Raw genomic sequence first — 13,992 nt, 5'->3', positions numbered from 1 at the left:
TAAGTCATAAAAAAGGAAGCAATGCAAATATGCATTTATTGCAGAAAATAAAACTAGGAATATTCTTTTACACAAGTCTTGCTGTACATAAGAATATATGTCACTTAATAGTTACAAATTTTACATCGTTTAACAATTCAATGGTTCACAAAAGGAATTTTGCATACAATTCAACATATTTTACAGTATTAAAACACACTGTAAAAAGATGGAATTTTAAGGGAATTATGTCCTGTTTAGTGTAACTCTTTAAAAGGACCAGGGCATTGCTCTAAAGACCCTTCTCTACTAGATATCCCATAACACCCTCCCCCCCAAATACTAACAAACTAGCTTGGAAAAGAAAGCATCATCTTTTATCATGTAATAAATGGAAAAACTATATTACAGTGTTTTCAATGTTGTAAAACACCAGGTTGTAGCAAACGTCTCTTTCACTTCCAAAATAACACCAATTTTTTATTTTATTAATAAAACACCTCACAAGCGGTGTATTACTCCATACATTTTCATTAATATAATTTAGTTTCTTAAAACGTCCAATATGAGAGGCTAAATCTATGCACAATTTAAAAAAAAAAAAAAGGTCTGCAATTTGTCTTTTTATGGTAAGGCAAACAACAAAAATCAATCTATTAATAATTAATTCAGTATAGTGGAATTTACATAAAATTTGAATTGTACCTTAAAACTCCTTGAGGCAGATATCAGAAGAAGTTGTTTCAATGATACAAACAATGGAAACATTCTAATAAATGGACATATACAGTCTTAAAAAAAGCAATAAAGCCTGTAAAAAGTTTTATATTAACACTCAAAGCATGGGTAAATTCTCAGAACTTTGATTTGCTTAATCAGTGCAGCCCACAAAAAAAGCGTATTATACAGCATACAAATAATTGTCCTTCATGAAACCTAAATCCTTCATTAAATGCATCGATTTCCTTCATGAGTAATCAATTACTGTACAATATATAACAGCAAGGTATCCACTTTTATACAAAATCTATTCTTGTATAAAACAATGTACAACACTGAACAACTGAAGAACCTTTTATAATAAAATATAAGTTTCTAAACATATTTTATGTAACTAGTCCAAATTTTCCCTAACATTGTAATACCGAATGTTTGCATCAACATTTATTACAGGGTGTAAAACTCTGGCACGATATACTTATAAGCTAGTGCAAGTAAGAAACAAAAGCTATGACTGAAGAAGATAAATGATTGCATACTATGCCAAATGGTTCCATGTGGCTGTATGGCACATTTTTTGTAATATTCTGGGAAGAAACATTATATATCAACATTATATATCAACATTTTAGTTGGATCATTAATAGAATATTCCAAAAAGATAATGGGCCAATTTCTGCAGTAATTTTCAAACTTAACCTACTTCAACCATCCTCTTGTCATCTTTCAAACCACATGTACCATCACTTAAAACATCTTCTCACTTTTCTCACTCTTTATACACACATATACATCCCTACCTGAACATACATATAAGAGATACAGTCAATAAGTTTTACGACTGACCAATATATAGCGATTCTGTGGTTGTAGTCCATTGGTGCATTTGTGTAACACATAATGGTATAACTGGTCTGTAGTCCTAAAAATCTGATTGCTCAAATGTGTTCAGAAGTTGTTTAGTGAGTTTGAAAGGAAGGTGTGTGTAGTGCATGGACTAAGCAGGAGATGTCCACTTCTAAACACTGAGCCAACATCAGATTTTGCCAGTTTCACTGTAAGTGTGAGACTGAAATGCTACAGATGTTACAGCAAATGCATGGAAATTGTGATGTAAAATTTCACCCATGATTTAAAAACGTCAAATGTCAAACTTACTGACAATACCTCCTATACATATTCATATATATTTCCTTCCTTTCAAAAAGAAAAAAGAAAACACAAGTAGACTCCTGGTACAAAACAAAATCTCTTTTTAAAAACTGGTGGCCAAGTATTCTAATATTGTAGGGTCATTTGTTCAGATAACAAAAATATAATAAAATTAAAATAAAGCAGCTTCTCCAAAAAGTGCTTAATATATCTGTAAAAAAATTATAATAAAGTGCAAGAGTTATGGGATTCCCTTTATTGGCATTCTTTCTAAGCTTTCTCAGTTCATAAAACTTATTTTGAATTTCAACAACAAAAAAAGCCTGCTTCTTTACATATACATTTTTAATATCCCTTTATACCTGAACAAAATACCACTGTCCTGACATGTGCCTTAAGCCGTCCTGTACTAGTGTTTCTGCAATAGAAGCAGACTATCACAGAGATGCACATCAATGGGTAAATAAAGAATGAAAGTAAAATTCTGACCGAAACAGTGGTTCTAAACATGTGCATAGTAAAACGTACATCGGATTAAGCTGCCTAGTTATACTCCAACAATTCAAATTAGGTTTCAGGTAGCTGTAGAATCAAGAGCAAGACCACTCAGTACTGAGGACAGTACATATCGGAACTGCGCTTTGCTCTGTGGTGTATGCACCCAAATCACAAGCGTGCACATACTTCCTACAGAATGATGTGCACTTACTTACTTGCCTTATTGTATTCTGACCATATAAAAATGTTTCAACAGGCGCAATTTCAAATCCAAACAATGTAGCAGAATCACACTTTAGAAGTGTCACAATTGTAATTTAATTCTATTATAGAAAGAGTGTTGCCATTTTAGGGTCAGCTTATTTGTGCAAGATAGTCAAAAATAAAATACAATCAGCTTTCAATGATCAATTATTTTGTAATACTGAAATATTTAAAATATAGAAAAGGAAAGAAGCTATGCTGCACCCAAGAGTCTACTTGTGCCAGATGAACATTTATATTTAAATTCACTGCAAGCCTACATTCTAACATTTCTCTGAATATAATACATCCTCAAACTAAGATCCCTTCCAACTGTAACTTTAATATAATCTTTACCATTTGAGGTTAACATTATAGACCTGCTGAATTTGTCTGTAGATGTCTTTTTTATATATTGTACAAAAATGTGGCATACTTACCATTTTATCTACAGCAAAATGTGCTAGAAAAGCCATAGATTTAAATTGATCAGTCCAGTTTATAAAAGTTTAATACTGCCCAAAATATAATACAGAAAAAGAAATAGGTATATATACATAGACTGAGATTTTAAGATATACATTATAATAACAGAAAGTTTATCATCTAGTAAAATACTTTGTATCCTGGTAGGTTTTGACCCTGTAAAAAGATCTCTTAGTTCACACATCGTTTTAAGCTGCTGTTGGATGTACAGCATTGACTGGTTATATGGGTACACTTCATGTTTTGCCCATCACGCATTTTATTTAACAGATTTCCAAATTGTTCTTTAAATAATAAATAAAATACATTTTAGCCTGTTGAACAATCTTTGCTTAACTGCTCAGTTATAAACACTTTAAGCAGTTAAGACTCATGAATGACATAAATGGAATAAGAGTTTGTCACCATTACCCTGTGGAACACTTTGGTATGGACACTTAAGAAGGAAGCATTGCATTGCAAAAGAGATATAGTTTAACAAATTGCACATCTGCATCTTGTGAAGATTTGCTACAAATGCATTTCAGTTTTCTCCTTTATTCCATTGGAAACAAATCTAAATGAGCCGGGAATTTTTCAAGAACTGAATAAGAACTTTGTAAACAAATGTATATTGTGCAATTGTCTGCACCATCATCATTCGCTGCTGCCTGAGCTTGACCAGAACAGTGGGGATATCCAGCATCTGAATTTTCAAAAAAGAGAAGAAAAAAAAAGTCAATATTTTTCATTGCATGTAAAATCCACTCATCACATTTAAAATTGTATTTATTCTGCCTCTCACCTATGCCTTTCAAGATGGAAGCTATCAAATACTAGTTGTTTGTTTAATACAATTTTTAGACAGTAATTTATTTGCTTGGCCCCAATCCAACCTGTATGTAATCACAGCTATTATTGTACTGCTCAAGTCTCATTCTATAATAGGATACGTCCATAATTTTTCATTTAGTTAAATATTAACATAAACACCTCTTTTTATTTTTTTAAATAGTTTACTAGTTACATTTTCAGTCTTTTCAAAAAGACTCCAATGGTTCTGGGCTAAAATCTTCCTCAGAGTAGCAATATAATACCTCATTGTGTTCCAGACAGGCAATCATAACTTCAGATAAAATAACTACACCCGTTCTTCCCACACCAGCACTGCAATGTATCAAAACAGGAAGAGTAGTATTTTTTGGATCAACAGAGCCATTCGTATGACGCCGTACTGACTGAATTTCTTCCAAGTAAGCTGCAATGCAAAGTGGAACAACAATTAAAAATAACTCAATACAAAATATACAGTATGAAATTTGCCTAATGGAAGAGATTATTTAAAGACAGTTAAGATAATACACTTCTGGGACCCATTCCTTTTTCCTGTTAGATGTACAATTTGTCTCCTGAAGATTATTTATTGGATATGAAAAGTTTTCTTAATGCCAAATTAAATTTTCATGATCTCTGGCCTTTCTGATACAAGTGTTGTCGTTACTGATTTTATATGCTGTATTAGGCACAGCTCTCTCAAGTATGTATCCTCTGTTTCAGTATTATGCAAACAGATTTCCTCAATTATTTTTAAGCAATGATGTCAATAGCATACACAACGACACACAAATTTTGCTTTTAGCATGAAAAAAAAACATCACCTTAGTGAAATGCAGTGTTTGTTAAATATCCCAAAAAGATAATGTCTGGCACCGATTTGTTGGGATTTGTCTACTTTTTATACATGAATCAAGAAAAATGTATTATATTATTTCTTTCTCAAAATACATAGGTAAAGTGAATTCCACTCTAATTAGCTGAATAGTTTTCTATAATTAAAATGATAAATTTTGAAATTATTACTGCCCTGTTATTGCCAAATTAAATTACATTCAAACATAACACACTTTAGGTACAACTTTTCTGGCATATTATTACTTACATAAAAATCCTTTGAAATCATCTGGGCAGCCATGATCTGGCCAGTCTGTATATTGAAGATGCCAGACTGTCCTTTCTTGCCCAGTTAGCAAATGCTTAATTTTCAAGCCAGTAGTAGCATAGCACCCAGAATCAGTTCTGAATCGAGTGGTGATTTTAAACCTTCCATATGTAACTGTGTTATGTCTTGATCCAAGCCTTGGCCAGTACCGGAAGCTCTTTTCTCTGCCACCTTCCTGTAGTTCAAATAAACAAAAGTAAGCAATTATTATACCATAGTCTAAATCGATTAAAACTGTCTAAAGAATAATTTTAAATAATGCTTTCAACTAGGGATATACTGATGTTGATTTAACAAGGGTGATAATAATGGTCTTTCATTCTTCCAGAATATCAGCTGATATGGTTAATTCAAATTTAAAATATGATGCCATACAATAAATTATTTGATAACCACACACCACCAAAACACATGAAAAAATAAAATATTAAACTTGCCCTGTAAAACCAATGTATTTTTAATTTTGCACAAATTTATTACTATTATTATAACATATTGTTTTTAAAAAACAGCAACAGCATCAATTAACAATACATTCATCTAGAAAAGTCATCCTGAAAAGATACAAAAGTTCAAAAGGAAACATTAAGGTTACAGTTAGGTCCATAAATATTTGGACAGAGACAACTTTTTTCTAATTTTGGTTCTGTACATTACCACAATGAATTTTAAATGAAACCACTCAGATGCAGTTGAAGTGCAGACTTTCAGCTTTAATTCAGTGGGGTGAACAAAACGATTGCATAAAAATGTGAGGCAACTAAAGCATTTTTTTTTTTAACACAATCCCTTCATTTCAGGGGCTCAAAAGTAATTGGACAATTGACTCAAAGGCTATTTCATGGGCAGGTGTGGGCAAGTCCGTCGTTACGTCATTATCAATTAAGCAGATAAAAGGCCTGCAGTTGATTTGAGGTGTGGTGCTTGCATGTGGAAGATTTTGCTGTGAACAGACAACATGCGGTCAAAGGAGCTCTCCATGCAGGAGAAAGAAGCCATCCTTAAGCTGCGAAAACAGAAAAAACCCATCTGAGAAATTGCTACAATATTACAAGTGGCAAAATCTACCGTTTGGTACATCCTGAGAAAGAAAGCAAGCACTGGTGAACTCAGCAACACAAAAAGACATGGACGTCCATGGAAAACAACAGTGGTGGATGATTGCAGAATCATTTCCATGGTGAAGAGAAACCCTCTCTCACCAGCCAACCAAGTGAACAACACTTTCCGGGGGAAGGCGTATCGATATCCAAGTCTACCATAAAGAGAAGACTGCATGAAAGTAAATACAGAGGGTGCACTGCAAGGTGCAAGCCACTCATAAGCCTCAAGAATAGAAAGGCTAGATTGGACTTTGCTAAAGAACATCTAAAAAAGCCAGCACAGTTCTGGAAAAACATTCTTTGGACAGATGAAACCAAGATCAACCTCTACCAGAATGATGACAAGAAAAAAGTATGGAAAGGGCGTGGAACAGCTCGTTATCCAAAGCATACCACATCATCTGTAGAACACGGTGGAGGAAGTGTGATGGCTTGGGCGTGCATGGCTGCCAGTGGCACTGGGACACTAGTGTTTATTGATGATGTGACACAGGACAGAAGCAGCCGAATGAATTCTGAGGTGTTCAGAGACATACTGTCTGCTCAAATCCAGCTAAATGCAGTCAAATTGATTGGGTGGCATTTCATGATACAGATGGACAATGACCCAAAACATACAGCCAAAGCAACCCAGGAGTTTATTAAAGCAAAGAAGTAGAAAATTCTTGAATGGCCAAGTCAGTCACCTGATCTTAACCCAATTGAGCATGCATTTCACTTGTTGAAGACTAAACTTCAGACAGAAAGGCCCACAAACAAACAGCAACTGAAAGCCGCTGCAGTAAAGGCATTAAAAAGTAAAAAGAGCATTAAAAAGGAGGAAACCCAGCATCTGGTGATGTCCATGAGTTCAAGACTTCAGGCTGTCATTGCCAGCAAAGGGTTTTCAACCAAGTATTAGAAATGAACATTTTATTTCCAGTTATTTCATTTGTCCAATTACTTTTAAGCCCCTGAAATGAAGGGATTGTGTTAAAAAATGCTTTAGTTGCCTCACATTTTTATGCAAATCGTTTTGTTCACCCCACTGAATTAAAGTTGAAAGTCTGCACTTCAACTGTATCTGAGTTGTTTCATTTAAAATTCATTGTGGTAATGTACAGAACCAAAATTAGAAAAAAGTTGTCTCTGTCCAAATACTTATGGACCTAACTGTACCTACTGAATCCAGTTATCAATTTAAATCCTTTAAACAATGACATGACTTGTTTTAATAAGTATAAATAGCAAAACATCAGGAGCAAGGTCAAAGATATTTAATCTGTATATGTAAATACCACTGACTCAATCATCACAAAACCTCCCGAACCATGAGGACTTGGGACTTGAAATTTGGAATGTAGGTTACCCTTGGCTCATAGGTGCTCGCTAAGAAACGGTTTTAAAAATTTTGTGGTCCAAGCGCGTTCTGTCTGTATGTCTGTCCACTTTTCACGAGAGAATTACTTAACAGATTTAGATCTGGTTGTTTTCTATAATTTGCTTGAACTTTCTGGTTGATTTTGCGACTTCTCTCAGCACTAAGTACCATAGTTCGCTTGCGGTACCGATGTACTTATGCAAATCCAACAGAGTGGCTGTGGGCCGAGAGCAGGGGGGCGGGGTGGGGCCTTCCTCATTCACTCACCAGCCTCTATTCTAGATGGTCTACGTCTTGCCATATGTTGGAGTGCATCTTGCCTCCGCTTAACTAGCGATATCTGTTTGTTCAACAGACATTATCTTCTACAGATTGATAAGGAGTAATGTTTGATGTTTTTGAGAGAGAAATCAGAGCTCCATGTGTTTTAGAGGGTAGCTGCTGATTGCCAGAGATATCACGGCCATGTGCTTTTTTCTCCCCACGCGGGGAACGCTCTTCCATCAGAGAGGAACATGATCAGATACAGTGCCAACATCTATTGATTTTTAAAGTTTGTCCCTTTTCATTACTATGTGGGTGCAGCCATAGGGTACAGCTAGTGCTATATAACCCAATTACCAGAAAGGCAACTTTACTGATTTGTTTCTCACCCATGACCCAAGAAGGAGCACTGAAAAAGAATTTGCAGTCTGCCCTGCTATAAAGGTGCAGAAAGCTATGCAAACTCACCACAAATAAATCCAAACTGACATATTTTGTGATTGGTCAAAAGAGCATGGACCTGTGCAGTCTAGGTAATGTTGCTCGTAAACGTTAAAAATGACAGACAATCTCCGTCTATGCTGTGTGTCTCACAAAAGTACTAGTTGTAACAGACAACCTGAAATTACGAATGTTGGTTACCTCATCTGTACTTCTATTTTGTTTTACAATTTAAGATGAGTTTCGGTTTTCTGTATTTGTTTAATGAAGTAATCACTCACATTTTCAAAATATAAGTATATAAACCATTAAATATTTGGGACTAATTGCTTAACTTTAGCCATGCTTGTCAAAGTCTAATTGGCATGAACTACACTCCAGACAATATTATTATCAGTTAATAATAATTTACAGCTATCACATTCATACATCTTTATAATATTAGTCACATATAAATAAAATCTGTCCATGTCTGAAGTTTTTTAAGTCATGCTTGCCTAATTTATAATGCCGCTCTACATTTTACGCTATATAGATATTTAACTATTTTGAAGTACAAGGTGGACAGCAGTTGACGTTTCTGCCTAGGTTGCAGGAATTGAAACTCGAATTACTAATTAACAATATGCATGTTGCAAAAAGTGAAGTTTAAAGTTGTGCTCAACAGTTGTGTTCATTTGGCTAGATTTACTTTGCGATGTCTAATTATTTGTTTTAAACCTTGTAACTAGACAATGAATCAATATTATTTACCAGTGGAGGGATTTGAATTTTGTGCCTGGTATCAGTTGTTTAATTCTATATAAAATTTAGACAGTCTTTACTGCTATGAGGGAATGAAAATCTGACAGCATAGGTTTTAGACAACCCAACTCTTATTCTTAAGAGGAACCTATTGTTATTTTTTATTTCATCTTTCTAATATTAGAAAGTTTATACTCTAGTCTGTTCAAAGTTAAAAAAAATATACAGTCTTAGTTGCACCAAACCATGTCTATTCTAAAACACAGAAAGTTTGATCAGATGTCCTAAATGAGATAATACCAAAGAATGAGTTTCTTATTCCAAATTAATTCAGATTTATAAGAAGTTTGTGATGGACCCACAGCATGATTAGTACAGTAGATCCAAAGGCAAATTCGTTTTAAGTTACTTTATAGCTACCAAAGTATAAATATTTAATTGTTTATATTAAAGAAGTCTGGGGACCTGTAAGTAAAATATATTGTAGCAAAAGGAGTAAGTGCACATCCTAAATAAAATCTAATAGTTATTAATCCTACACAATGCAAATAAACCTGGAAGTCAACGATATCAGGCACTGTTAATTGTATATTTATTTAATGTTTCTTTTTTTCAATAAAACATTTCCTTCTAAAAAGCACAATATATATTTCTTTGACACTGGTATCAGCAAGGTTCCCATGTTAAAACAAACAAACAAACAAACAAACAAACAAATAAATATCTATACCTCTTCTGCAGTTACCATTGCTATAATAGCAACACTTTGCTCCCACACCATCTGCCAGAAATCCTGGCATGTATTCTGGAGTGGTCCCTGTGTGGCTATATAGCTCCACTCTTGTCCTCCCACAGTTACCTACGAAGTAGTACAAAAGAAATATCATAAGTATACTTATTCACACTGATCATAAAAACATTTTACTTTACAGTTCTGCAATTTTTCATATTACTTTCTTACTACATATTTAACTATTCAGTTATACATTATCTGCCCCAATTAATCAGTTCAGGCTTTGGGAGGATGGTATCAATCCTGGCAGTTAAAAATATTCTTAACTATAATAACTATAATACTATAATATAATAACTAACTATAATATAAACACACAAATGTTAGGTACCAATGAAAACTCTTGTATCAGTCAATTATTTTAAATGATTAGTGTCACTCATTTTTAATTACACTGCATTTTTTAGCAGTGCTAGTACTGATTCTAAACTGACTTTTCAAAAAGCTTCCTCGGCTTGGTAACAGCAAGAGAACATGTATCACAAAGCCTAATTTTATGCATATAGCATACGTAATTAACAAAATAATCTCAATAAGACCAAGTCATTACAATAATAAAAAAAACTTTATACACAAAATATCAATAAGTAAGATTCAATAGAACACTAAAAACAGATAAAAAAAAAAAAAAAAAAAGGCCAAAATATAAATCAGATTTAATGGTTTAGGAGTGGATACTGAATACTATGATTTGTTAAATGAGCAGCAATAAAGTCTTATTTATTTATTAAACAGCCAGTGTGGGAAAAGATTGTAAAAGTTTGTTCTGTTGATGAGGACCAGCAAAGTACAGCTGCCCATGGTGCATACCTTTGGATGGGGAGCGATCAATGTTTTAGACGATTTATACAAGAAGGAACCATTAGATGCACATTTAATGAATAGGTCCTGAAGATGGATATGAGCAGTAAGTGTTCATATATTTTATACACTGAAATGTACTCTTCCTTTCCTAAGAAACCATTGTAGGGAGACAGAACTGGAGTACTTAGTGTGCCTTTGTCTGTTTTTATAAGAACACACACAGCACTGTTTAGGATCAAGTTCAAGTTCAAGCACTTTATTGTCATTGTGTAACACAACGAAATTACTTTTTGTGATAGCCCCAAGGTGCATTTAAAGAAAAGTCAAATAATTCCAAATATGTCGTATACAGTGTTAAGTGATCAAGTAACCAGAGCAAATTATTATTGCTCAAAGCACAGCAGCATAAACTGTTATTACACATGTTAATGAATAGTACATTACAAATTGTATTACATTAGTATATTGCGTTCAACTGTTATGAATATTTTTAGTGGGGTACTAGCAAACAAAGTTACAATAACTAAAGCAGGGTGACAAGAAGGCATGAACCAGGTTCTCTGTATGATGCAAGAGTGAGGCTCTGTAAGTTTAGATAAATTCCTAATGTAAAAATAGATGTTTTGGATAAGCAATGTGACTTTGGAGGTAAAGTGTAGGAACAATGGTGACCCCAAGATTTGTAATCATAGAGGACAAAAGAATCATATGACTGTTAATAGTAGCCTGAGTAATTATGGTCCTAATCAAAAAAAAATTGAATATGACCTATAAAGATAAACATTGGTAAAATTAGTCAAACATCATTTTTCAACATAAACACAGTGAACACTATAATTTGATTGTATTATTCACAAAGATTATCTGTGGCACTCAAATAAAATGATTCATCTTGCTTGTACAACCACTGTTCTACAGCTGACTTGACATCTTTGATACTCTGCCAGTTCTACCAAACAGGCAGGATGTGGCATCTCATTGAATCTGCGGCCCATGCACTAGGAGTGTGGGTATTTCTGTGAAGCAGCGCAACAGATTTCCAATTTCTTTCATCTACATCAGAAATCTTGCACAATCAGTGCTGGGGAACCCTATGATTGTAGGATGTTATCACACCAGTTCCCCATTAAGGGAATAATTTTTACTTTTAACTAATCTCATTTTCTAATTAGATAGGAGTTTTTTCTGGTCTTTTTCTGCATTTAGAACATGTTAATTATGCAACAGCTGAAACAATCAGAATATTAAAAATATGAAAGTAAAACCTTAAAATCAATATAAAGAAATTATTCCTTGTGTACCATATACATGTGTACTATATTCCTATAAAAATATAACAACCCCAGAAAAGTCAGAGACTTGGGAAAATCTGTGCATAATTAAAGTAGGAGTCCAAATAAAAAATGGCTGTCTGGAATGAAAATTCCATATTTTATCCTAATTACATTGATTATAAATGAACTCATAGTGAGTTAAAATGTCCAAAAAAGTAGTCCAAGATAGTATAATGATTAAGATCATGCAGCAATAACACACATCTTAATAAAAATGCATAGTTGGAGAATTTACGGCTACCTAAATAAATTAAGAGTTTTTTCATTTTCACATGCATTTCAGGTTCGTAATGCTTTTCACAAGCACTACCCTACCTTTATATGTGACGCGTTGATGTAACCAGTGTTGTTCTCTTTGGTTGGCACCAGCTCCACCCTTGTGTCATCATAAGGTAAAACATCCTGGAACCGGTTCCTTTCTGCATTTTCTGGCAGCTGAGCAACAGTGCATTCCACACTTGTCCGTCTCTTAGCAATCTGCTCATACTCCGTAAACACCATTCCTTCTTCTAATCTTTGTTCCAGAACCTTACACTGCAAAGACAATATACGTATGTTACTTAATAAAGGAAACTAATGTGTGTTATTATACAAAAAAAAAACAAAAGTCAAACAATAAGAAAATTAGCTACGAAATATGAGACACGTTTCAATTTTACTCATGAACAAGTTTATCTTCAAAGTTTACATGTGCAAATGCACACCCCACACATACACGTTACTGTTCGACACATGATAAAACATGTACAGTACAGTGCAATTTCCAAATCATGATGAAACTGAAGAATGCTAACAAATACAACAGTTATGCTCCTCCCTCCACTCCCTAATATCAAACCCCATTACTTTCAAGAAAAAAAAAAAAAAAGAACCACTTAACATTTTGGTTGTGTAAATTTAGCTTTCAGTCTCATATTACGTTATAACTAGGGAATCTATTCCTGGGCTCCCGGTAATCGGATCGGGATTCCCGGACATTTTTCATTCCCGGGAATGAAACTGCTGTAATTCCTGGGAAAACGGGAACGGCCAAGCTCGCATATTTAGCGTGTAAAAGTGTAAAAATCGATCAAGAAATAAGTTATAGCTGAAAATAATTAAGTGGTACGGTTTTTTGGCCCACGGTGTAGTCAACAACAGACCAGCAGCAGTCAATCTCCCGGCTGATTGAGCACAGTGGACTGGGAGGAGTCTGCACTCTTGAAATTGCAATGCATCAGTCTGTTGCATCCGCATTATCTGTGCTAAGAAACCTGCCATCACAGAATCACAGACAAGTAAGCAACACTTAGACTTTAAACATTTAAATTAATACATACATTTCAATATTTCAGATATCTGATGCAATTGGTGTTGTTTATTATGTGCTGCTACCTCAAGAAGTAGAATTATTACATTTCTTATGAACACACTGAATTAGTGAGTTTATGCTAATTCAGATATTTTTTAGATCCTTTTCATACTACCATTTTGTTTAGTACTGATGGATGCATCAGTAAAAGCTGAAACGGTGGTGTTTCAGAGCAACGGCAAGCGCAGGCATTGTTTAGAACAAGTGTATCAGAATCTGATGACTGTGCCACCTACTTCAGTGGAGGCAGAGCGTGCTTTATCAGCGGCTGGCGTACTCTGCACAAAGGTGTGCTCTTGCCTGGGCGACCGCATGCTCGACACGTTGTGCTTTCTACACTCTTATTACCGCAACTAACTAGATACATGTACTTATATGACAGCATGAACTGCTTGTAGTTAAGGTTAATCTTTTATTAGTGTCAACATATTGCAGTAGTTTTATTAAAAATGTGTTGCTCGTTCTAAAACCGTTCACATGTGAGATGCCCGTGCACTGTGTCATTCCCAGGAGCCTGGGATTCCCGAATTCCCGGGAATGGATAAACCCGTCCGGGAATGGATTCCCTAGTTATAACGATATAAATATGGCCCTAATGTGCAAGGTGAGAGCTGCTGGTGATTTGCTGAAAAATACAGGGGATTACCATTACATCATTATTCTCAATTGAACAACAGAATCTGTATATATAATGTTAACAATTTATCCATCCATCCATCCATCCATTTTCCAACCTGCTGAA

General features: G+C 34.4%; 1 protein-coding gene across 2 annotated transcripts in view; it reads right to left on the bottom strand.

Moving 5' to 3' along the window:
• Positions 1-13,992, bottom strand: part of ptpn21 (protein tyrosine phosphatase non-receptor type 21) — a 94,421-nt gene continuing 80,429 nt past the window's right edge. For both annotated transcript variants that reach the window (XM_051919884.1, XM_028822266.2), the window contains 5 exons: positions 12,215-12,433; positions 9,699-9,827; positions 4,997-5,231; positions 4,155-4,315; positions 1-3,763 (listed from right to left, as the gene is read on the bottom strand). In XM_051919884.1, coding sequence (XP_051775844.1) covers positions 3,635-3,763; positions 4,155-4,315; positions 4,997-5,231; positions 9,699-9,827; positions 12,215-12,433 — 873 coding nt within the window. In that variant the 3' untranslated portion in view covers positions 1-3,634. The remainder of the gene's footprint in view (positions 3,764-4,154; positions 4,316-4,996; positions 5,232-9,698; positions 9,828-12,214; positions 12,434-13,992) is intronic.

Source organism: Erpetoichthys calabaricus, chromosome 16 (assembly GCF_900747795.2).
Source record: "Erpetoichthys calabaricus chromosome 16, fErpCal1.3, whole genome shotgun sequence".
NCBI lineage: Eukaryota > Metazoa > Chordata > Cladistia > Polypteriformes > Polypteridae > Erpetoichthys > Erpetoichthys calabaricus.
Note: the sequence above shows the minus strand (reverse complement) of the source record. Positions and strands in the feature narration are given on the sequence as shown.